This window comes from Heptranchias perlo, chromosome 3 (assembly GCF_035084215.1).
Source record: "Heptranchias perlo isolate sHepPer1 chromosome 3, sHepPer1.hap1, whole genome shotgun sequence".
NCBI classification, from domain to species: domain Eukaryota; kingdom Metazoa; phylum Chordata; class Chondrichthyes; order Hexanchiformes; family Hexanchidae; genus Heptranchias; species Heptranchias perlo.
In genome coordinates, this window is record NC_090327.1 from 37,448,985 (window position 1) to 37,474,937 (window position 25,953).

The 25,953-nt window shown below is 45.3% G+C and overlaps 1 protein-coding gene across 2 annotated transcripts in view; it reads right to left on the reverse strand.

The window, feature by feature from the left end:
* Positions 1 to 720: 720 nt before the first annotated feature.
* Positions 721 to 25,953, reverse strand: part of ccdc12 (coiled-coil domain containing 12) — a 77,537-nt gene continuing 52,304 nt past the window's right edge. The window contains exons 3-7 of one of the 2 annotated variants that reach the window (XM_067978864.1): positions 8,954 to 9,033; positions 6,769 to 6,830; positions 3,429 to 3,463; positions 3,148 to 3,224; positions 721 to 1,516 (exon numbers count right to left, since the gene is read on the reverse strand). In XM_067978864.1, coding sequence (XP_067834965.1) covers positions 1,437 to 1,516; positions 3,148 to 3,224; positions 3,429 to 3,463; positions 6,769 to 6,830; positions 8,954 to 9,033 — 334 coding nt within the window. In that variant the 3' untranslated portion in view covers positions 721 to 1,436. The remainder of the gene's footprint in view (positions 1,517 to 3,147; positions 3,225 to 3,428; positions 3,464 to 6,768; positions 6,831 to 8,953; positions 9,034 to 25,953) is intronic. The other variant, XM_067978866.1, reaches the window with a different exon arrangement.

The following is a 25,953-nucleotide window of genomic DNA, read 5'->3' on the forward strand; positions in this document are numbered from 1 at the left end:
ATTTGTCACCTTTCATAAATTCGTGCTGACTGTCCTTAATTAACCCATTCCCTTCTCAGTGAGTATTAACTCGTACTATGGCCTCTAGAAGCTTATCCATTATGGATGTTAGGCTGACTGGTCAAGAGTTGCCCGGTTTGTTACTTTCTCCATTTTTTTTTTAAAACAGAAATGTTGAATCGGCAACCCTGCAATCTTCTGCTACAACTTCCATATCCAACGCCGTTTGAAAGATTGTGGTCAGAGCCTCTGCTATTTCCCCTCTGACTTCCTTCAGCATTCTAGGGTGCAGCTATCAGGGCCCAGTGCCTTTTCCACTTTGGGCTCCAACTTTTTTGGTAATACTTCCTTATCTACAGTCACCCTATCTAATAGTCCCAGCTCCTTCTCTTGTACCCACTTTGATTCCAACTACCAAACTCTTCCATAAAAATGGAAGAAAACTACTCATTTAGTATCTCTGCCATTCCTTCATCCTCCATAAGAATTACTTTTCATCTCTACAGGGCACTAATGCAAATCAAATAGAACTCAGCTACCCCAGCTTTATGGGTCAGGATGGCAGAGCTAGCGGTCTGCAGTTAGCCCTCTGGGTCAGGTTGCCGGAGCTGGTAGACTGTGGGTGGCCCATGTGCTCAAGTTTGAACAGTCCCGGTTGATATTATTGAGACCAGTCACCTACTTCAACAGTCAATGCGTGATTTATTTTACTGTAGCCCCTTTGGTTTGTACTTTGTTTTATTATAAATCAGTACTGAATTTCATACAAAAACGTACAAAAAGGGCAGAAAGGATAACCAGCAAATAAGGGGGTAATCTACTTATTGAGACCCCAACTGCTTATGCATAACTGCACATTGCTCTGGTCAGATCGCACCAAGTACTGCCTCCAGTTCTGGTCAGCAAGACACAAGAGAGTAATCCAACCCTTGGAGACAATGTACAGAAGAGCCATAAGGCTAATCTCTAGCATCAGAGGGACTGAGTTACAAGGAGAAACTCGGGCTCTTCGATCCGGAAAGGAGGTGATGGGAGGGATCTCGTGGAGGTGTACAAGATGGTAAATGACATAGAAAAAGTAAATCCTGGGACCACTTCAAGATAAACCGCGACAAGGGGACAAGCAAACTTAGGACTGATGTCAGGAAGTTCACACATCAACGTGTGGAATGAACTTCCAAGTAAGGCAGTGGAGACACTGGAATCATTGAATAAACAGCTGGACAGTGACGGCGGAGAGGACTGCCAGATCTTCCTGGAGGAAGGGCTGAATGACCTCCTTCATCAATGCTGTGACCTACGTAAGAAGCACATGGGCTTTCCTTTTGAGGGCGGAGGTGAACAAGACTCTAGAAGATGCGGCAGTGTTCTTATTCGCTGAAAGGGGGCTGGTTTGTGGCTGGCCCTCGCTCCATTGTCCACGTGAGAAGCTTGAGTCACTCAGAGTCGTAATCCTCCTGTTTCACTGCTCCAACTGCAGAAGCCAGGTCAACTTCATTGCCTTTTAGTTTCTCCCCTGCGGGATTGAAAAGAAATAATTAACTATATTAATGTTCCCCCAATATTATTTTTAAATTTAACAGGCTTCCTTCTCTTTCTCCACTAACTAATATCCACTGCTTGATGTAGGTTGTGCCCAGGACTTCAGTGCTCACTGCTTCAATGATCACATTTGAACAAAGTCAGATATAATATAAATACAGCCTTGCGCTTGTATGAGTAATTGAGTGACGGAGGGCGAGGTGGGAGGGGTGCGGAGGGAATGTGAGAGTGAGTGAGAGAACGAGTGTGAGCAAGATATATTTTGTGATGGTATGTTGGTGTAGACAGGATTCAGTTTGGCTGTGATGACACCCCCTCTCGCTTGTTCTCTCTCGCTTACACGGGCTATGCAACCAGTAGTCCTCGTTTAATTGCAACTTTCTCCACGTTTATTTATTTATTGTCTCCAATCTTCTCTCTCCTCTCCTGAAGGTAAAGCCTCCCGATGAGCGCAGTGGGAGGTTGTTCAGCAGGCTGTTCAATATTAACTGGCATCACACCCAAGGCTGATCCTGTCCTCATCCAAAGTTTACACACACACATTCCACAGGGATATACCTGTGCACACGGGTGCACACAAAGCACAGAATGGTAGAAATCACAGCAAAGAAGGAGGCCATTTGGCCCATCATATCCAAGCTGGTTCTAAAACCATTTCCCTGCATCCCATTATCTTCCTTCTTTTCAAATACTTATTACATTTTCTTTTAAATTACATTATATTCTCTAACTCACTAACCACTTGTGGTAAAGCATTCTATAATACAAGAACCATTTGGGTCAGGGAATGGCCATCAAGTGTCAGCCTTGGCTCAATGGTAGCACGCCTCCCACTCCACAGACTTGAGCACACAATTCTAGGTAACTTGTTCCACAGCTCTATTTCCTTCTGGGTGAAAAAGTTTCCGTTGACTTCCCTTCTTACTTCTAGCTTGCAGTACTGAGGGAGTGCTGCACTGTGCTTCTTTCGGATGAGATGTTAAATCAAGGACCCCATCTGCCTTCTCAGGAGAACGTAAAAAATACCACAGTACCATTGGAAGAAGAGATTTCTGCTGGCGTTCTGACCAACATTTATCCCTCAACCAACATCATTAAAAACATACTACCTATCTTGTTGCTGTTTGTGGGACCTTACTGTGTGCACATTGGCTCTTATAAAGCACAACAGTAAAGTGCGTTGGGATGTCCTGAAGTCATGAAAGCTGCTATATAAATGCAAGTTCTTTCTTTTTCATTGATCAACCCTACCTAGTCCTTTTGCAGCATCTCCCTCAATGCCCCCCCAACTCTCTCTCTAATGCCATTGAACCCATTTTCCACTTCAATGTCCTTCCCCAGTAACTCATTCCACAACTCGATTTCCCTCTGGGTGAAAAAGTTCCCGCTGACTGCCCTGCTTACTCCTAGCCTGTTCATTTTTAACTTGTGCCTCTGGGATTTGAACTCTTCACCACAGTGAACAAATTGCCTCGATCAGATTTGTCAACTTCCTTTCGTAATCATCAATACTTCACTCAGATGCCTTTGAATGCAACGGAACATGTAGTAGCCTCTAACCCAGTGAGGACTGGCCCCTGCGATTTCTCTTCATTAAGTACTCACGGATTAGTTCTGCTATCGCTCTCTGCGTCCTCTTCTCCAATTTTTCCAGTTTCTTTGCCACATCCCTTTTCAGGTCCCTGCAACAGAATCACGACATTACAGCATACGACAGAACCCATACGAAAATGCCATTAATCCAGCGTTAACTTGGCAATCACAAATGCCGCAGGATGACCGGTGTGAAAAATGGAAAATGTCACACAGGGGAAGTAGGACAGGTAGATTAGATAGATTTCTTCCAGAAAATAATATTTTGAGATACAAAAGTCAGAGTCACATACCAGTCAGGCTTCCTGGGTGCAAGGTTTACCAAGTCCTACAAAGTAAAATGTTATAACATTAATCATATTTTAGTAACAGTTTAAGAATGGGAATTCAACTATTGCAGCTCTTCAAAACCATATTGAAAACCAGGAGGGTAACAGGATGGACCATCACTGTCCTTTCACCTCTAAGAAATGGGTTCAAATTCAGTCCAGATCTATGAGATGTCTATTGACTGTAAATGTCTGACAAGAAACAAACTTGAGCACTGGCACAGAACTGGCAGTCTCACTCAGAAGCCACAGGACTACTGGTGTGGGAAAGAAATTGTCAAATTTTTGAAATTGGGATCAAGGCACTTTACAGGAAGATTTACTATATATCTAACCTGTGCTGTACTTGCCCTGGGAGAGTTTGATAGGGAAGTGTAGAGGAAGCTTGACTCTATATCTAACCTGTGCTGTGCCTGAACTAAGATCATTTGATTGGACAATGTAGATGGAGCTTTACTCTGTACCTAACCCGTGCTGTGCCTAAGCTAGGAACGTTTGATGGCACAGTGTAGAAGGAGCTTTACTCTATACCGAACTCATCATGTACCTAAGCTAGGAATGCATGATGAGGATTCTGATTGTTAGAAGTGTCCCATTCCCTACAAAAATGAGCACAAAAACTGCAATAACTGGTTTAGTAGTCTAGCATGCAGTGACTTACTGAACTGTGCGTGGTGCCAGTTAACGGTGAGGGGGGGGGGGGGGGGCGGTGGCAGGGGTCATGGCTGCGATTCTTCACCTCTCATTTCTACTCTTGGCTGAACCATGCAGAACAGAAAAAGGGGGCAAGATGGAGTCTGAGAATTTCTTTCACATGAGTGGACATCTTAAATGGGACATTTACCAAGCAGTTGACAAGTCAACACTGGTATCATACAGGAGCTAGAATCCTCAGTCAAACTGTCCACGCCGTAGAGGGAAAGGGGATGGGCTCCAACCCACGGTGGTCAGGTGTCAATTGGTCACTTGATGAGGGTGCTCCTTGGGAGGGAGGTGGGGAGCAGTTTGGGGTAGACACGGATTGAAGTGCCTCCAAGATGACACACCAGGCGATGCTTTATCTGCTAGAGGATCTACCAAGGAAAATACGTTGGGAAATTTGAGGATGGTAAATGGGAAATTGGTTGACAATTACAATTCTCAGCATTTCGAGGGCATTCTCCTGAGCAGATGCTCTGCAGCAGGCTGGTCCATAATATTCCAGAGTACTTACTGATGGTTGACCAGTTGTTATGGTTCATGAATAGGACCTTTAGGGTAGACCTGTCAAAGTGGCAGTTGGTGGGGGGGGCTCAATTCTTCTCACTCAGTAACCAGCAAGCCAATGCCCTAATGGGCAGTGAGGTCCTAGTTGGAAGGTTACCAGTACTCTGTTTGTAAACTGCGTGGTTTTAGCTGGTTAATCTCCAGCAGTACCTCTGCGCATACCTGGGGGTGTCACCAGCACTTGGTTCTTGCCAACCTCTCTGGAGTGACGCAAGTGCACTCCATGTCAGAGACTCCTCTGCAGCCTTTTGGGGTATTGACTTCCAGATTTCCACTACCCTTTGTTTGAAAAGGTGCTTCCTGATTTCATTCCCGAATGGCCTGGCTCTAATTTTAAGATTATGCCCTCTTGTTCTGGGTTTCCCCCACCAGAGGAAATAGTTTCTCTTTATCTATCCCACTGATTCCCTTTATCATTTTAAACGCCAATTAGATCACCCCTCAAATTTCTAAACAAATCATGTTTATGCAGCCTGTCCTCATAATTTAACCCTTTTAGCCAGAATATCATAATTCTGGTCAATCTGCACCGTACCCTCTCCAGGGTCAATATACTCTTCCTGAGATGCGGTGCCCAAAACTGAATGCAGTACTCCAGATGGGGTCTGACGAAGGCTCTGTACAACTGAAGCATCACTTCCTCACTTTTGTATTCCAACTCCCAAGGCGTCACAAGAGGAAGAAAGGATAGCAAAATAAACAACTTGTATTGTTATAGAGCCTTTAGCTTAAAAATATCCCAAAGCACGACATAAATGGAAATAAGGGGCGCCGAGACACAGAGGGAGAGATTCGGTGCGGTGATTGGAAACCCAGTCAAGAAAAGGAGGGTTTTGAAATGGCGGGTTTTGAAATGGCTTTTAGAGGAGGGAAGTGAAGTGGAGAGGTGAAAGGGTTTCAGGAGTGAGCCTCAGTGATTGGAGCCACGAGGATTGATGCCTCGGTCTCAAATGATAGGGCAAAGGAGGGGGAAACGCACAAAAGCCCAGTAGCTTTGGGACCGGGGAATATAGAGCTGGAGGAGGTTGCAAAGATAAGGTGGGGAAAGGCTGTGAAGAGATTTACTTTAAAAGACAGTAAAAATATATATAGTTTTTAATTAATTCTCAGGATGTGGGCATTGCTGGCACGGACAGCAATTATTGCCCATCCCTAGTTGCCTTTGAGAAGGTGGTGGTGAGCTGCCTTCTTGAACCACAGCAGTCCGTATGGTGAAGGTGCTCCCACAATGCTGTTAGGTAGGAAGTTCCACGATTATGACCAAGTGAAGATGAAGGGATGGCGATATATTTCCAAATCGGGAAGGGAACTTGGAGGTGATGGTGTTCTCATGCACCATCAGCCCTTGTCCTTCTAGGTGGTGGAGGTCACGGACTTGGGAGGTTCCGCTGAAGCCACGGCGACTTGCTGCAGTGCCTCCTGTAGACAGTACACACTGCAGCCAAGGTACGCCAGTGGTGGAGGGAGTGAACGTTCAAGCTGGTGGATGGGTTGCCAATTAATACTGCTGTGTAACAAAAGGCGTTTACACAGTGTCTGCAACCATGCTCCTCACAACCCACGTGGGTCTTAACTTTTAATTTATTCTCACCTTCCTCTTGCTGAAGGCATTGACTCATGGTATAGTACAGTTCTACGCACCATCCCTTCTCTGGTACCTTAACAATTTTTCATTTGTAAGCCGACACAGCGAGTGTTGGCATGCTATTGAACCATGGAGGGTGTCACAGCCAAGTACATCTCTATTCTCATCTGCTGGCCACATAGATGCACACATTCCAGCAGGTGTCAATGCATACCCATCAGCAGTGCAAAATGTGATTTCTCTCCTCCCTAACCCAGGGGCACCGAGACCAACTACCCCAGCTGGGATCAGCACAGACTGGGGATCAAACTTGGGGCCTTCTTTGTACAGACGGCTCATTCACCCACTGACCTATCGGGGCACCAAGTTGTGAACCCTACCAAGCTAGGCCAATCAACGTTAGATCGCAGTTATCATAAAAGGTGGCAGTTCAGAACAAAAGGCATCACGTACCACTTCTTCGATGACTGGTTCAGGCTTCCCTGCTTCAAGCTGGTCCTTCACCTTATCCTCCACTGTTGGTACAAACACAGAGTGAGTGCCTGTGTACAGATGAGCAACTCGAAGTCAGCTCATATATACAGCAACAAATGACACTGGAAAAGTCACACAGTAAACTGCATCTTCACCTCCCCTCAAGGTGCCGACTCACACTGTCAGCCAGCCAGCAATGCCTTGTCTAAGTGGCCGATCTTCATGCAATAGTGTCGGTTAGCAATTGTGCCATGAGAAGCCATCATATTTGAGCCCGACAATGCACTTTCCATCAGGGCTCACAGGCTAGTGATCACCAACAGGAACCCTGGCTGGTTTCTCCCTCCCCCCAGCCCAGGGCCATCTTGGCCAGCTGTAGCCAGAGCTTAACCAATTCTCTGCACAGGTCAAACCTGGGACCTTCCTGGGCTGTACAGTTCAGCACTGCAGCAATGAGTGCATTACCCACCGAGACATGAAGACAAGTAAAGCCAAGCTTTTCATTCCCCTTCATTTTAAATGCCTTTCCTTAGCCAAAAGGGTAGTGGCACAAAGTATTAGCAAGCTGCTCCCAATCCTTTGCCAATACCCACCCTAAACCAGCCCTGGGAGCCAGATGAGAAAGGCCAAGGAAGTCCGAAGTTTTAATTATTCTTTACTCTCCTATTGGTGAAGTCAGTCATTTTTCTGATATTTTGCTCTCGGGATGCAGGCGTCGCTGGCTAGGCTGGCATTTATTGCCCGTCTCTAGTTGCCCTTCAGAAGGCGGTGGTGGGCTTTCTCCTTGAACCACTGCAGTCCATGTGGCGATGGTGCCCCCACAATGGTGGAAGTCACGCTGTCCCAAAAGCCGTTCTTGCAGCCCACCTGGGTCTCCATCACTCCATGCGCTGGGGCACATGCTCTCTCCAGCCCCCTTCCCCCATTTCATCCCATCCCCTCGCTATCTCACAGTGGGGCACACTATCTGAAGGACCGTATTGCGTTACATCTGAAAATAAACTCCTAAAACCCAATGGTGGTGGAGACCCATGACTCGAGTGGTCTCGGTGGTCTTGGATCCACGCCTTCCAACTTGGGTCTGCTAAACATGTTGGCTCATGCCAGAAGCGTGCCAACCTGTGGGACCAGCGTCAAACTACCAGATCTGCACATCATGACAGGTTACACGAGTGTCTGGCTGTTAGAGGAGGGCGGTCTTATTTATAATTTACTCCGCAAATCAATTAGGTTTTTAAACATTGAAGTCAGGTGTCATTGATTTATTAAGCATACAGTACATTCAATAGTGATAAAAACAAAAAATGCTGGAAATACTCAGCAAGTCAGGTGGCATCTGTGGAGAAAGAAACACAGTTCTGACGAAGGGCCATCGACCTGAAACATTAACTCTGTTTCTTTCACCACAGATGCTGCCTGACCTGCTGAGTATTTCTAGCATTTTCTGTTTTTGTTTCAGATTTCCAGAATCCACAGTATTTTGCTTTTGATTTAGTACATTCAATAGTACTTACAACCACAACTGATGATGGTTGGGGATTCAAACGTTCTGAGCTCAGTATCTTTACGAATCCAAATACTCATTACAAACAGCTGGTTTTTGTACATTGCTCTCACCACTTCTATGTGATAATCCACACAATTCTGCATTGCATAATTATATAAAAGTTAAAATACAACTCCGTATAAGGAGAATTTAATTGACTTAACCCCTATCAATAGCTTTAGTTTTCCTTACATAACAAGCTCTTTTTCTGTTGAGCTAACGAGTATAACTCCCTTACTTTGTTATCTTATTGATAGTTTCACTCTTGTTCCGTATAACTGCTCTTCAATCAAGTGAAACCTTTAATTATAAGCCTGTCTTTGTTTCTGTATCATTCGCACCAATTAAAAAGCTATGCCCAGAGGTTTTCCTTTGCAGAACTAACTGTTTTCCCACACTTAGCAGATGATTAATGTTCTCTGAAACTTATGGATCAGTATGCAATGGCACGTCTTCAATTAAGCCTCTTCTTACTTGATCCTGAAATGGACCATTGCTGCACGGTCAGCTCTGGCTCAAAAGCCCAGTAGTACTTTAAATTGACTTAAACTTGTGAGAAAGCCACACTGAAAGAGGGTTTCAGGGGCTAGTACCTAGGTTGCGTCAAATGGTACTAACCGGAGGCTGGCTTGGCGTTGGGCACTTGTCGTTCTTTCAGTTCTTTATCTTCTGGGACATAGTTACGGAGCTTTAATTCTCTGGAAGAGGAAGAACAAAAAAGATCATAAAATGAAAAATGCTTTTACGTTGGTGTCTTTCTTAAAAAAAAATTAAACAGAAATCACCACCATTCACAAATTATTGGTTATAGCTATCTGACTGGATCACGGTGTCAGCCTTGGCACTTGCTCTCTCAGGTGGATATAAAAGATCCCGTGGCACTATTTGAAGAAGAGCAGGTGAATTCTCCAGGTGTCCTGGCCAATATTTATCTCTCAAACATCTTCACTAAAAAAGATTATCTGGTCATTTATCTCGTTGCTGTTTGTGGGGCCTTGCTGTGCGCAAATTGGCTGCTGTGATTCCTTCATTACAACAGTGACTACACTTCAAAAAGCAATTCATTGGCTGTGATGCAATTTGGGACATCCTGAGGCCGTGAAAGGCGCTATATAAATAAAAGTTCTTTCTTTCTTAGGAATGCAGGAATGTAAAGTTTGAAAAACACCATACATAATGGAAGGATTGAACAAAGGAGAAAAGGGAGGTGGGGAGGAAGGAAATGAGGGAGAGGGAGGAGGCATTTATACAGTAATTCTTCACATCCCAAAGCACATCACATAAAATGAATTACTTTGAAGTGCTGAGACTGTTACGTAGGCAAACACGGCAGCCATTTAGGGCAGAGCAAGATCCCATAACAACAATAAGCTGAAGACCAGTTAATCCGTTCTTGATGGTATTGGTTGAGGAAGGAATATTGCCCTGGACACCAGGAGACCTCCTTTGCCCTTCTTTGAATTGTGTCATGGGATCTTTGACATCCACTTGAGTCAGTGGAACAGACAGTCTCATCACACTCTCTCTCCTGTCCCTCAATCCATTTCCGTGTCAAACATCTATCCAGTTCCCTCTTGAATCTCCTGACATTCTCCAGTTTCACATAACAGAAAACAGAAAAAAAACAGCAGGCTGATCAGCATCTGAAAGAGGAAAAGGGGAGGTTAATATTTGATCCTTCTTCAGAACAGTTCTGATAAACGGATATACCCAAAATTTTTCTCTTCACAGATGCTGACATGGCTGCTGTGTCTTTTCCGGCATTTTCTGGTTTTATTTCAGATTTTAAGTTTTCTTTTTCCCCCAGTTAAGAGACTTTTAAAAAAAAAACAGGGTTTGTAGGACATGGAAATGCCCTGCCAGAAACAGTGATGGAAACAGAATCCATTATTAGCTTTTCATAGAATCATTACAGCACAGGAGGCCATTCGACCCATCGAGCGCATGCCGGCTCTTTGTAAGAGCAATCCAGTTAGTCCCATTCCCTCATGGCCCTGCAGATTTTTCCCTTCAAGTCTTTATCTGATCCCTTTTTGAAAGCCACAATTAAATCTGCTTCTGCCACCCTTTCAGGCAGCACATTCCAGGTCATAACTACTCACTGTGTTTAAAAGAGAAGTGGATAAATAGTTGAAACATTTAAAAGGGTATGGGGAAAGGGGACAGCTCTTTCAGAGAGACAGCACAGGTATGATGGGCAGTACAGCCTCTTCCATGCTATAACATTCTATGATTCTATTTTTAAAAATTCATTCTCAGGATGTGGGTGTTGCAAGGACACCAGAAGAACGCCCCTGCTCTTCTTTCAAGGCCCAACTCTAGTTGCCCGACGTACTTGCTAGGTCACTTCAGAAGGCAGTTAAAAGTCGACCACCTTGGGGCCAGACCAGGTAAGGACGGCAGGTTTATTTCCCTAAAAGGACATTAGTGAACCAGTTGGGTGTTTTACGGCAATCTGACAACTTCATGGTCACTTTTACTGATACCAGCTTTTTATTACCAGCTTTTTAAACTGAAATTACAGCTGTGAGGAGGGATGATATGTTAGAAGGGTAATCAAATGAGACCATATTGGCTGAGCTAAGGAACAAAAAAGGGGCAGTCACACTACTGGGAGTGTACTATAGACCCCCAAACAGTAAGAGGGAGATAGAAGAGCAAATATGTAGGCAAATTTCTGAGAAGTGCAAAAGCAGTAGGGCAGCAATAGTAGGGGATTTCAAATTCACTAATATTAACTGGGATACAGACAGTGTGAAGGGTATAGAGGGCACAAAATTCTTAAATTGCATTCAGGATTTAATTTTAGGAAATGAGGCTGGGCAGGCGGAAGGAGTATCAGTGGGAGAGCATTTTGCTGGTAGTGATCATAATTCAGTTAGTTTTAGCATAGTTATGGAAAAAGACAAATATAGAACAGGAGTTAAAGTTCTCAACTGGGGAAAGGCCAATTTTACTAAGCTAAGAAGTGATTTAGCAAAAGTGGACTGGAAACAGCTACTTGAAGGTAAATCAATGTCAGAGCAGAGGGAATAATTCAAGGGGTTCAGAGTAAACATGTTCCCACAAAGAAAGGGGGTGGGGCTGCCAAAACTAGAGCCCCCTGGATGTCAAGGAGCATACAGGGTAAGATAAGGCAGAAAAGGAAAGCCAATGTCAGACACCGAGAACTCAATACTACAGAAAGCCTAGAAGAGTATAAAAAGTGCAGGGGTGAAATTAAAAAGGAAATTAGGAAAGCAAAGAGAGGGCATGAAAAAAATATTGGCAAGTAAAATCAAGGAAAACCCAAAGATGTTTTATAAATACATTAGGACCAAGAGGATAACTAAGGAAAGAGTAGGGCCTATTAGAGACCAAAAAGGTAACCCATGTGTGGAGGCAGAAGTTGTTGGCACGGTTCTTAATGAATACTTTGCGTCTGTCTTCACAAAAGAGATGGATGATGCAGACATTGTAGTTAAGAAGGAGGAGTGTGAAATATTGGATGGGATAAACCTAATGAGAGAGGAAGTATTAAGGGGATTAGCATCTTTGAAAGTAGATAAATCACCAGGGCCGGATGAAATGTATCCCAGGCTGTTAAAAGAAGCAAGGGAGAAAATAGCGGAGGCTCTAACCATCATTTTCCAATCCTCACTGGATACAGGCGTGGTGCCGGAGGATTGGAGGACTGCTTAGCAGAGAGGTCAATAACGAGGGGGCACAGATTTAAAGTGATTGGTAGAAGGATTAGAGGGCAGCTGAGGAAATTGTTTTTCACCCAGAGGGTGGTGGGGGTCTGGAACTCACTGCCTGAAAGGATGGTGGAGGCAGAAACCCTCAAATCATCTAAAAAGTACCTGGATGTGTACCTGAAGAGCCGTGACCTACAAGCCTACAGACCAAGTGCTCGAAAGTGGGATTAGGCTGGGTGGCTCATTTTTGGCTGGCATGGACATGATGGGCCAAATGGCCACTTTCTGTGCCGTAAATTATCTATGATTCTATGAAATCAATTTCTCAAATTGTCTAGTCTCTCTATTCGGTTCCACAAATTCATCTCTATGTGCACTAATAAAATCTAAGCTATTTTGAATTTGAGTTTTTATCCTATTGAATCATAGCATAATACAGCACAGGATGCCATTCAGCCCATCATGCCTGTGCCGGCTCGTTGAAAGAGCTATCCAATTAGTCCCACTCCTCTGCTCTTTCTCCATAGCTCTGCAAATTTTTCCTTTTCAAGTATATCCAATTCCTTTTTGAAAGTTATTATTGAATCTGCTTCCACCACCCTTTCAGGTAGTGCATTCCAGATCATAACTTGCTGTGTAATTCTCATCTCTCCTCTGAAGTAGAGTTTGTGATTATATCAAACATGTTATTAAGGTTCTGTGTTCCTTTTAATCTTGGATGCCTTAGTAAGGTCGCCCTTCAGCCCCTCCTCCAGCTGCCATAATCTCTGCTTATAGAGGTGCGTAATCGAAGGAAAAGATATTCTAGAACAACCTTCACATGTCTGCTCAACCTGCCCACCCTGCTCCACAGATGAACAGGGAAGGAATGACCTTAAAAGCGTTATCAAACCACCGAGGAAAGGCCATTGATTAGCAGAATTTTTAAATACTGCCGAAGCACCGCCCAAAGCCAAGCCTCATTTATTGACAGTGCGGGTTGATGTGTAGAACTAATCAATGCTGGACTGTGTATGGGTGGAGTATCCTTGCCTGGGAAACAACTACAGGTAGAGGCAGGGTAAGGACATCCACCATCAACATGATCTAATGGAACCCTGCATCAGTGCAGTCAGCATCTAACGAGACTCTGCATCAGTGCAGTCAGGTACCTAACGTGGATCCTGCATCAGTGCAGTCAGGCAACTAACGGGGATCCTGCATCAGTGCAGTCAGGCATCTAACGAGACTCTGCATCAGTGCAGTCAGGTACCTAATGTGGATCCTGCATCAGTGCAGTCAGGTACCTAATGGGGATCCTGCATCAGTGCAGTCAGGCATCTAACGGGGATCCTGCATCAGTGCAGTCAGGCATCTAACGAGACTCTGCATCAGTGCAGTCAGGTACCTAACGTGGATCCTGCATCAGTGCAGTCAGGTACCTAACGGGGATCCTGCATCAGTGCAGTCAGGTACCTAACGGGGATCCTGCATCAGTGCAGTCAGGTACCTAACGGGGATCCTGCATCAGTGCAGTCAGGTACCTAACGGGGATCCTGCATCAGTGCAGTCAGGTACCTAATGGGGATCCTGCATCAGTGCAGTCAGGTACCTAACGGGGATCCTGCATCAGTGCAGTCAGGTACCTAATGGGGATCCTGCATCAGTGCAGTCAGGTACCTAACGGGGATCCTGCATCAGTGCAGTCAGGCATCTAACGAGACTCTGCATCAGTGCAGTCAGGTACCTAACGGGGATCCTGCATCAGTGCAGTCAGGTACCTAACGAGACTCTGCATCAGTGCAGTCAGGTACCTAACGGGGATCCTGCATCAGTGCAGTCAGGTACCTAACGGGGATCCTGCATCAGTGCAGTCAGGCATCTAACGAGACTCTGCATCAGTGCAGTCAGGTACCTAACGGGGATCCTGCATCAGTGCAGTCAGGCATCTAACGAGACTCTGCATCAGTGCAGTCAGGTACCTAACGCGGATCCTGCATCAGTGCAGTCAGGCAACTAACTGGGATCCTGTATCAGTGCAGTTAGGCACCTAATGCGGATCTTGCATCAGTGCAGTCAGGCAACCAATGGGACCCTGAATCAGTGCAGTCAGCTACCGAATGGGGACCGTGCATCAGTGCAGTCAGGTGTCTAATGGAATCCTGAGGCCTACGTGCTTACTGTCTGACAGGAAGCCATCCCTTGCTCTGCTTGTATCGTATCATTCTGGTAGGTCACAGTCTTTTCATATTTAGTCATATATTGTACTTTAAAGCCACAATGAATCTTGTACTCAAAATGAGGCATCAAAGGAGCTGCAGCTCAGCTAAGGCTGATCAGTGGTGGAAGTAGAATCAGATTGGTGAAGGAGAGCAAGGTTGGGGTTAAGGCACATGGTTGGGACAATTCAGTGGGAAATTCACTCTCCATTTAACTCTTGCAATACCCAGACCTTGAATGCAAGTACAACTCTTTAACAGCCATCTTCTCAGCAAGAATGTCTTGAGTTGGAATGGACACACACCAACAGCACCCTAATATGGCGTTCCTGGCCCATTGTCACTGCCTCCCCTGTTATAGGGTTGAATGAAATGGCTGCAAGTTTTCAGAAAGTTTGAAAGAAATTACTGAGACGGCCCGCAGTATGGGGTAGTACTTCCCATATCTCAAACCATGAATGATCTTTGTTTCTCGTGATCCAAGCGGACGAGTGTAGGGATCACCTTCTCTTAAAGTTAAAACTAAAATTAGTGCTCCAAGTACACAGGGGCTGTGAATCATACAGAATGACTTCAATGTTGCTGCACTCTGCCCTTTGTTCCTTGATAAGTTAAATATGTAGCCTTGACTCAGCGAAGCAAATCAGCAAAAGTCCGTACAGGGCGAAAATCCGTACACAACGGACGTCCGTACACACAGTGCGTACACGGCAGATGTCTGCACACGGCGAAAGTCCATATACAGTGTAGACAGTGGAGGATTGCACACTACCAACCCCGCACCAAACGAACAACCCCACATAGAGACAGCTTTCTTCACTTTTCACTGTCCTCCCTAACTATCCTGAAGTGTCGGGTCACTCACTGAAGCAAGGTAAAAAGGGCACAAGCATCAGGTACCATCCCCACACATGAGTCTAGACCATGAATGTCAACAGAATATTCAAAGAAGGGCATTACAGCTGAGTCTGATCCTCTTCTCACCCGACATCCCCCTCACAGACACAGACACACACATACGCACTTTCCAATAGTGGACGTTGGATAGTGATCAGGAATGGATACCCCGTGTTCCCTTCCTCCCCTAGCCCAAGGGCACAGAGGCCACTGTAGGATTTCTATCAAGGAGAGCACTGCAACATCACCACGTGTTCCAGCTGCTTCTGTTTGCAGACTGTTGTGGTTCTGTGCTTGTGCTATAATAGTTGCCACTTGAGGGCAGCAGACATCATATCAACGTCAAACAGCCGAGCAGAATTACATATGCAATCACCAGAAGGTTCTTGAAACACACGCCAGAATCTGAAGAGACAGGTTAACATTTTGGGTAAGACTCTTATTCAATTCTGAGGGTCTCCACAAAATGTTAATCTGCTTTTTCTGTTCCCAGATGGTGAGAGACCTCCTGAGTAGTTACAGGATTTTCTGATTTTATTTAAAATTTCGAGCACTTTAGGTGTTTTTTTAAATCTTGGTGATGTAGCTAATTTGCCAAAATGATAACAGGCCCAATAGGATTAGGATTAGGGATTCTACCAAAGACTAACCGCGCGTGGAGGGGGGCGCGGCCGTGAGGGACACGCGCGTGGAGGGGGGCGCGGCCGTGAGGGACACGCGCGTGGAGGGGGGCGCGGCCGTGAGGGACACGCGCGTGGAGGGGGGCGCGGCCGTGAGGGACACGCGCGTGGAGGGGGGCGCGGCCGTGAGGGACACGCGCGTGGAGGGGGGCGCGGCCGTGAGGGACACGCGCGTGGAGGGGGGCGCGGCCGTGAGGGACACGCGCGTGGAGGGGGGCGCGGCCGTGAGGGACACGCGCGTGGAGGGGGGCGCGGCCGTGAGGGACACGCGCGTGGAGGGGGGCGCGGCCGTGAGGGACACGCGCGTGGAGGGGGGCGCGGCCGTGAGGGACACGCGCGTGGAGGGGGGCGCGGCCGTGAGGGACACGCGCGTGGAGGGGGGCGCGGCCGTGAGGGACACGCGCGTGGAGGGGGGCGCGGCCGTGTGGGACACGCGCGTGGAGGGGGGCGCGGCCGTGAGGGACACGTGCTCAGGGAAGAGGCTGTGGGGGACACATGCGCAGATGCACAAAACCAGCAATGAGGCACATTCGAATGAGCAGAAGAGGTAAAATACTGAGAGGAAGGCTCAGCTGAAAAAACAAATGCGCAATGCAGAAGTGTGCAAAGCGGAGGTCCTTGAGAGGGGGGCAGTGGGGGTGGGAGGGATTGGCTAGAACTAAGTGTTTACATGTTCTGGGAAGGTTGAACCAATGAAAGCTTTTTTGGGAAATTTTAGCCAATGAAGATTGGCTGCATGACAGTCATTTTGCATGTGTGACATGCAAGACTTTTAGATACATAGATGGATAGAAAGATAATTAGATAGAGTTAGAAAATTACATGGATGGTTAGAGGGGAAGAGGGATAGAAGGATGAATGGGGGGAGGGAGGGAGAGAATCGTCTACGGTTCCACAGTGCGAACACCTCACCCAGGCAGTCATTCTTCAGGCGTGAGCCCAAGATTGTGGGGGCCGTCAGCCTTTCCAGCTCTGGAGGTTGTCACAGACTCAATATCGACATGCCTGCGTTTTCCAGCAAGAGGCATAGGACTGCTGTCAGGAGTGAGAATCATGGCTGATTTTTCCACTCCCTAAACCAAGGGCATGGAGTCCCGACCACCATCCCTGCTGAGATCTAGAATCTTTGTTTGCAGAGAGTGGGACCCACTACACTCTCCATATACAGCAAAAGTAAGTAAGGCCTTGCATTTATAGAGTGCTTTTCACAGCCTCATGGACGTTCCAAAGCGCTTTACAGTCAATTAAGTACTTTTGAAATGCAGTCACTGTTGTAATGTAGGAAACGCGACAGCAAATTTGCACATAGCAAGGTCCCACAAACAGCAATGTAAAAATGACCAGATAATCTGTTTTAATAATGTTAGTTCCCTGAGCATGTCTCCCTCACATTGGCGTAGAGCAGCAGAAAGAAAGTGTACTTTAGACACTACAGATAAAGTGAAAACTAGAAGGTGGAAGGCGATTAACCCAGCAGCAAAGCTGTAGGTTAGGCTAGGGTGTGTGGCCCAACTAAGGGTTCTATATACAAATGCATGGAATATAACGAATAAATTAAATGAACTACAGGTTCAAATTCAAATTGGAGGGTATGACATGATAGCTATTGCTGAGACATGGCTGCAGGGTGGTCAGGATTGGGAACTAAATATACCAGGTTATAAGGTCTACAGGAGAGATAGGGAAAATTGAAGAGGGGGAGGAGTAGCCTTAATGATTAGAGATGAAATCACTTCAATGATAAAGGAGGATATAACGAGAGATAAGCAGCAAACAGAGACCTTATGGATTGAACTGAGAAATAGGAAAGGATCTAAGACTATAGTGGGAATTGTGTATAGGACCCCTGGCAGCAGCTCTGAAGTGCTAGATTGTATAAATGCAGAGATTAGACAAGCGTGTAAGGAAGGCATAGTGGTCTTAATGGGGGACTTTAACCTTCACATAGATTGGGGAAAGCAGACTAGCAACTGTCAGAAAGGTAGTGAATTTCTTGAGTGTGTCCGGGATAGTTTTCTACAGCAGTATGTCCTAGAGGTAACAAGGGAGCAAGCCATACTAGATTTAGTAATGGGTAATGAACCAGATTTAGTTAACGGCTTAACTGTACGCGAACATCTATCCAATAGCGATCATAACATGATCGAGTTCAATGTAGTGTTTGAAAGGGAAAAAAGTGAATCAGCTGCTAAGATTCTAGACTTGGGTAAGGCCGACTTCAATGGGATGAGACAGAATCTGTCCACAGTAAACTGGGCAAATCTGTTAATGGGTAAAACGACTGATGATCAGTGGGAAATGTTTAAAGAAACATTTAATGTGATACAGAATCGGTTTATACCCCTGAGGGGCAAGAACTCTACTTGCCAAAAAAAACAGCCATGGACAACTAAAGAGGTAAGTGATAGTATAAGACATAAGGAAAGGGCATACAAAAAGGCAAAAAATGGCACAGATCCTGGCGAATGGGAAAGATACAAAGATCAACAAAGGATCACAAAACAGATAGTAAGAGCTACAAAAAGAGAGTATGAAAAGAAACTTGCAAGGGATATCAAAACCAATACGAAGAACTTTTACAGTTACATTAGGAAAAAGAGGGTGGTCAGGAGCAATGTTGGCCCCTTAAAAACTGAAAGTGGGGATATTGTCATTGACAATGGGGAAATGGCGGACATGTTGAACAATTACTTTGCATCAGTATTTACAGCAGAAAAACAGGATAGCATGCCGGAAATCCCAAGAAAACTAATATTGAATCGGGGACAGGGACTCGATAAAATTAACATAAGTAAAGCAACAGTAATGAAGAAAATAATAGCACTAAAGAGTGACAAATCCCAGGACCAGATGGTTTCCATCCCAGGGTTTTAAAGGAAGTAGGTGAGCAGATTGCAGATGCCCCAACTATAATCTTTCAAAGTTCTCTAGATTCAGGAACTGTCCCTCTAGATTGGAAAATTGCACATGTTACTCTGCTTTTTAAGACAGGAGAGAGGGGGAAACCAGGCAATTATAGACCAGTTAGCCTAACATCTGTTGTGGGGAAAATGCTGGAGTCTATAATTAAGGATAGGGTGACTGAACACCGAGAATTTTCAGTTAATCAGAGAGCGCCAGCATGGATTTGTGAAAGGTAGGTCGTGCCTGACAAACCTGATTGAATTTTTTGAAGAGGTGACTAAAGTAGTGGACAGGGGAATGTCAATGGATGTTATTTATATGGACTTCCAGAAGGCATTTGATAAGGTCCCACATAAGAGACTGTTAGCTAAGATAGAAGCCCATGGAATAGAGGGAAAAGTACGGACTTGGTTAGGAAGTTGGCTGAGCGAAAGGCGACAGAGAGTAGGGATAATGGGAAGGTACTCACATTAGCAGGATGTGACTTGTGGAGTCCCGCAGGGATCTGTCTTGGGACCTCAATTATTCACAATATTTATTAACGACTTAGATGAAGGCATAGAAAGTCTCATATCTAAGTTTGCCGATGACACAAAGATTGGTGGCATTGTAAGCAGTGTAGATGAAAACATAAAATTACAAAGCGATATTGATAGATTAGGTGAATGGGCAAAACTGTGGCAAATGGAATTCAATGTAGGCAAATGTGAGGTCATCCACTTTGGATCAAAAAACAATAGAACAGGGTACTTTCTAAATGATAAAAAGTTAAAAACAGTGGATGTCCAAAGGGACCTGGGGTTCAGGTACATAGATCATTGAAGTGTCATGAACAGGTGAAGAAAATAATCAAGAAGGCTAATGGAATGCTGGCCTTTATATCTAGAGGACTGGAGTACAAGGGGGCAGAAGTTATGCTGCAGCTATACAAAACCCTGGTTAGACCGCACCTGGAGTACTGTGAGCAGTTCTGGGCACCGCACCTTCGGAAGGACATATTGGCCTTGGAGGGATTGCAGCGTAGGTTTACTAGAATGATACCCGGACTTCAAGGGTTAAGTTACGAGGAGAGATTACACAAATTGGGGTTGTATTCTCTAGAGTTTCGAAGGTTATGGGGTGATCTGATCGAAGTTTATAAGATATTAAGGGGAACAGATAGGGTGGGTAGAGAGACACTATTTCTGCTGGTTGGGGATTCTAGGAGTAGGGGGCGCAGTCTAAAAATTAGACCAGACCTTTCAAGAGCGAGATTAGAAAACATTTCTACACACAAAGGGTGGTAGAAGTTTGGAACTCTCTTCCGCAAATTGATACTTGCTCAATTGCTAAATTTAAATGAGATAGATAGCTTTTTGGCAACCAAAGGTATTAAGGGATATGGGCCAAAGGCGGGTCTATGGAGTTAGATCACAGATCAGCCATGATCCTATCAAATGGCGGAGCAGGCACGAGGGGCTGAATGGCCTACTCCTGTTCCTATGACACCAGAGAGAACACTGCAACTCTTCTTCAAAATAGTGCCATGGAATCTTTTACATCCAGCTGAGAGGGCAGACGGGGTGTCAGTTTAACATTTAATTCGAAATACGGCATCTCTAGCGCTCCCTCAGTACTGCATTGGAGTGTCAGCCTAGATCTTGTGCTCAGGTCTCTGGAGTTGGACTTGAACTTGAACCCACAACCTTCTGACTCAGAGGCAAGAGTGCTACCAACTGAGTCACGGCTGACCCGCCACTGTATATACTCCAAATATCTGCCATCCAGATTATTCAGATGGCGTTGTGCAGAGAAAAGCCTTCCAGGAGATGAACGCACTGCCTTCGACTGTTTTTTTCATTGATCATGTTGCACTTGGTCTTCACTGCTGTGACTAGGGTATTCCAGGTGGAGAAAGCTTTGATTCATCCACAAGTTGTCAGCCTAACAGCCCAGAGGTAGTTGTGAAGTCAAGGGAAATGGTGGAGAGCTAGAGCTGGGGTTCATTAGCATACAATTACCTACTTTTATACCGTGCCTTTAACGTAGAAAAACATCCCACGACATTTCCCAGTGGTGTAAGGAAATATTAGGAGGGGTGACCAAAAGCTTGGTCAAAAAAAATGGATTTAAAGGGTTTTTTTTTAAAGGAGGAGAGGGAGGCAGAGAGGAATACCAGATCTTGGGGCTTAGCTGGCTTAAGGCACAGCAGCCAATGGTAGGACAAAGGAAGGGGGGGATGCACAGGTGGCAGGTGAACAGGACTTGGACAAATGGAAGCTGATCTTGTGCTTCAGATGATATCATCATGGTCCAGCATATAGGTGAGGAAGAGAAGAGGAACAACAATGGACCCTTGGGGAATTCCAAAGGCAACAGTGCAGGAATGAGAAGACAGAATTCCAAAGGCAACATTGCAGGAAATGTGTTCGCTGCACTGGGATAAGGAAGAGTCATACCATGTGCGGGCAGTCTCATGAAGCTGGGCAACAGAGGAGGGGAGGTGAAGAAGAATGGATCGCATACAGCAGTCACAGAGGATGTGGATTTGACTGAGGCTGTGAGCAGGGTGGAAAAAAAAATAGGAGGAATTCAAACAGGGGGTCATAGAGCTGGGAGGCAACACATTCAAGACCTAAGAGTGGAAAGGAAAGTGTGAAGTGATACATTTTGGCAGGAAGAATGAGAAGAAGCAATGTAAACTAAGTGGTACAATTCTAAAGGGGGTGCAAGAAGAGAGAGACCTGGGGTCATATGTGCACAAATCTTTGAAGGTGGCAGGGCAGGTTGAGAAAACAGTTAAAAAAGCATATGGGATTCTGGGCTTTATAAATAGAGACATAGAGTACAAAAGCAAGGAAGTTATGTTGAACCTTTATAAAACACTGGTTCGGCTACAGCTGGAGTATTGTGTCCAATTTTGGGCAGCACACTTTAGGAAGGATGTGAAGGTCTTAGAGAGGGTGCAGAAAAGATTTACTAGAATGGTTCCAGGGATGAGGGACTTCAGTTACATGGTAGACTGGAGAAGCTGGGGCTGTTCTCTTTACAGCAGAGAAGGTTAAGAGGAGATTTGATAGAAGTGTTCAAAAATCATGATGGGTTTAGATAAAGTAAATAAAGAGAAACTGTTCCCATTGGCAGAAGGGTGGAGAACCAGAGGACACAGATTTAAGGTGGTTGGCAAAAGAACCAAAGGCAACTTGAGGAAAAACTTTTTTATGCAGCGAGTAGTTATGATCTGGAATGCGCTGCCTGTTAGGGTGGTGGAAGCTGATTCAATCATGGCTTTCAAAAAGGAATTGGATAAATACATGAAGGGAAAAAAATTGCAGGGCAACAGGGAAAAAGCAGGGAAATGGGACTAACTGGATTGCTCTTACAAAGAGCCAACACAGGCTCGATGGGTCCAATGGTCTGCGCTTCTGTGTTGTAACCATTTTATGATTGTATCTTGAGAGGTTTCAGTAAGACGCGATAGAGCACTTTATTTCACTTCAATGGCTGCGAAGTGTTTTGGGATGTCCTGAGGCGGTGAAAGACCCTATAATAAATGCAAGTTCTTCCTTTCTTTATAAATGCATGGAAGTCAGCCAAAACCTGCAGGGAAAAGAAATGATGGGCACAAGAGCTGGGATACGGCAGGAGACATTAGTTAGACCTAAGCTATAGAGTAGTGACAACTGGGGACTTTAACTATCCTAAGTATAGACTGAGATAACAATGATAATAAGGGGCAAAGAGGAGGAGGAATTTTTCAAACGTGTTCAGGATAACTTTCTTAACCAATACGTTTAAGCCCAACGAGGAAGGAGGCATTGCTGGACTTAGTTCTGGGGAATGAGGCGGGCCAAGTGGAGCAAGTGTCAGTGGGGGAGCATTTAGGGAGCAGCGATCATAGTATCATAAGGTTTAGACTAGCCATGGAAAAGGACATGGACCACTCTAAAGTAAAAATACTCAATTGGAGGAGGGCCAATTTCAATGGGGTGAGAACAGATCTGGCCCGGGTAAATTGGAATCAAAGATTGGCAGGCAAAACTGTAATTGAACAGTGGGCGGCCTTTAAAGAGGAGATGGTTCGGTTACAGTCTAGGCACATTCCCATTTTTTACACAGCAAGTGGTTAGGATCTGGAATGCACTGCCCGAGGGGGTTGTGGAGGCAGATTCAATCATGGCCTTTAAAAGTGAACTGGAACTCGAAAGGAAAATATGGGCATAGATGGGTACATGGGACTGGGATGTTATAGTTATTACTGAAACATGGCTAAGGGAGGGGCAGGACTGGCAGCTCAATGTTCCAGGGTACAGATGCTATAGGAAAGATAGAGCAGGAGGTAAGAGAGGAGGGGGAGTTGCGTTCTTGATTAGGGAGAACATCACGGCAGTAGTGAGAGGGGATATATCCGAGGGTTCGCCCACTGAGTCTATATGGGTAGAACTGAAAAATAAGAAGGGAGAGATCACTTTGATAGGATTGTACTACAGACCCCCAAATAGTCAACAGGAAATTGAGGAGCAAATATGTAAGGAGATTACAGACAGCTGCAAGAAAAATAGGGTGGTAATAGTAGGGGACTTTAACTTTCCCAACATTGACTGGGACAGCCATAGCATTAGGGGCTTGGATGGAGAGAAATTTGTTGAGTGTATTCAGGAGGAATTTCTCATTCAGTATGTGGATGGCCCGACTAGAGAGGGGGCAAAACTTGACCTCCTCTTGGGAAATAAGGAAGGGCAGGTGACAGAAGTGTTAGTGAGGGATCACTTTGGGACCAGTGATCATAATTCCATTAGTTTTAAGATAGCTATGGAGAATGATAGGTCTGGCCCAAAAGTTAAAATTCTAAATTGGGGAAAGGCCAATTTTGATGGTATTAGACAGGAACTTTCAGAAGTTGATTGGGAGAGTCTGTTGGCAGGCAAAGGGACGTCTGGTAAGTGGGAGGCTTTCAAAAGTGTGTTAACCAGGGTTCAGGGTAAGCACATTCCTTATAAAGTGAAGGGCAAGGCTGGTAGAAGTAGGGAACCTTGGATGACTCGGGAGATTGAGGCCCTAGTCAAAAAGAAGAAGGAGGCAGATGACATGCATAGGCAGCTGGGATCAAGTGGATCCCTTGAAGAGTATAGAGATTGCCGGAGTAGAGTTAAGAGAGAAATCAGGAGAGCAAAAAGGGGACATGAGATTGCTTTGGCAGATCAGGCAAAGGAGAATCCAAACAGCTTCTACAAATACATAAAGGGCAAAAGATAACTAGGGAGAGAGTAGGGCCTCTTAAGGATCAACAAGGTCATCTATGTGCGGAACCACAAGAGATGGGTGAGATCCTAAATGAACATTTCGCATCGGTATTTACGGTTGAGAAAGGCATGGATGTTAGGGAACTTGGGGAAATAAATAGTGATGTCTTGAGGAGTGTACATATTACAAAGAGGGAGGTGCTGGAAGTCTTAACGTGCATCAAGGTAGATAAATCTCCGGGACCTGATGAAATGTATCCCAGGACGTTATGGGAGGTTAGGGAGGAAATTGCGGGTCCCCTAGCAGAGATATTTGAATCATCCACCGCTACAGGTGAGGTGCCTGAAGATTGGAGAGTAGCAAATGTTGTGCCTTTGTTTAAGAAGGGCGGCAGGGAAAAGCCTGGGAACTACAGACCGGTGAGCCGGACATCTGTAGTGGGTAAGTTGTTAGAGGGTATTCTGAGAGACAGGATCTACAGGCATTTGGAGAGGCAGGGACTGATTAGGAACAGTCAGCATGGTTTTGTGAGAGGAAAATCATGTCTCACGAATTTGATTGAGTTTTTTGAAGGGGTAACCAAGAAGATAGATGAGGGCTGTGCAGTAGACGTGGTCTACATGGGCTTTAGCAAAGCCTTTGACAAGGTACCGCATGGTAGGTTGTTACGTAAGGTTAAATCTCACGGGATCCAAGGTGAGGTAGCCAATTGGATTGACGACAGAAGACAGAGGGTGGTTGTCGAGGGTTGTTTTTCAAACTGGAGGCCTGTGACCAGCGGTGTGCCTCAGGGATCGGTGCTGGGTCCGCTGTTATTTGTTATTTATATTAATGATTTGGATGAGAATTTAGGAGGCATGGTTAGTAAGTTTGCAGATGACACCAAGATTGGTGGCATTGTGGACAGTGAAGAAGGTTATCTAGGATTGCAACGGGATCTTGATAAATTGGGCCAGTGGGCCGATGAATGGCAGATGGAGTTTAATTTAGATAAATGTGAGGTGATGCATTTTGGTAGATCGAATCGGGCCAGGACCTACTCCGTTAATGGTTGGGCGTTGGGGAGAGTTATAAAACAAAGAGATCTAGGAGTACAGGTTCATAGCTCCTTGAAAGTGGAGTCACAGGTGGATAGGGTGGTGAAGAAGGCATTCGGCATGCTTGGTTTCATTGGTCAGAACATTGAATACAGGAGTTGGGATGTCTTGTTGAAGTTGTACAAGACATTAGTAAGGCCACACTTGCAATACTGTGTACAGTTCTGGTCACCCTATTTTAGAAAGGATATTATTAAACTAGAAAGAGTGTAGAAAAGATTTACTAGGATGCTACCGGGACTTGATGGTTTGACTTAAAGGGAGAGGTTGGATAGACTGAGACTTTTTTCCCTGAAGAGTAGGAGGTTAAGGGGTGATCTTATAGAAGTCTATAAAATAATGAGGGGCATAGATAAGGTAGATAGTCAAAATCTTTTCCCAAAGGTAGGGGAGTCTATAACGAGGGGGCATAGATTTAAGGTGAGAGGGGAGAGATACAAAAGGGTCCAGAGGGGCAATTTTTTCACTCAAAGGGTGGTGAGTGTCTGGAACGAGCTGCCAGAGGCAGTAGTAGAGGCGGGTACAATTTTGTCTTTTAAAAAGCATTTGGACAGTTACATGGGTAAGATGGGTATCGAGGGAAATGGGCCAAGAGCAGGCAATTGGGACTAGCTTAGTGGTATAAACTGGGTGACATGGACATGTTGGGCCGAAGGGCCTGTTTCCATGTTGTAAACTTCTATGATTCTATTTGCAGGGCTCCGGGGATAGGGTGGGGTATGGGACTTGATGGATTGCTCTTACATGCAGCTGGCACGGACTCAATGGGCCGAACAGCCTACTTCTGTGCTGTAACCTGTGATTCTATGACCTGTATTTTTTTATTTCCTTCACCTTTCTCCTGTCTGAGGCAGATCACTTAGAAAATCTTACAACAGAACAACAAAAGGCATTTAACCGAATTGCTAGAATCAAACATCTCAGTGTGGTTCTGAGAGACAT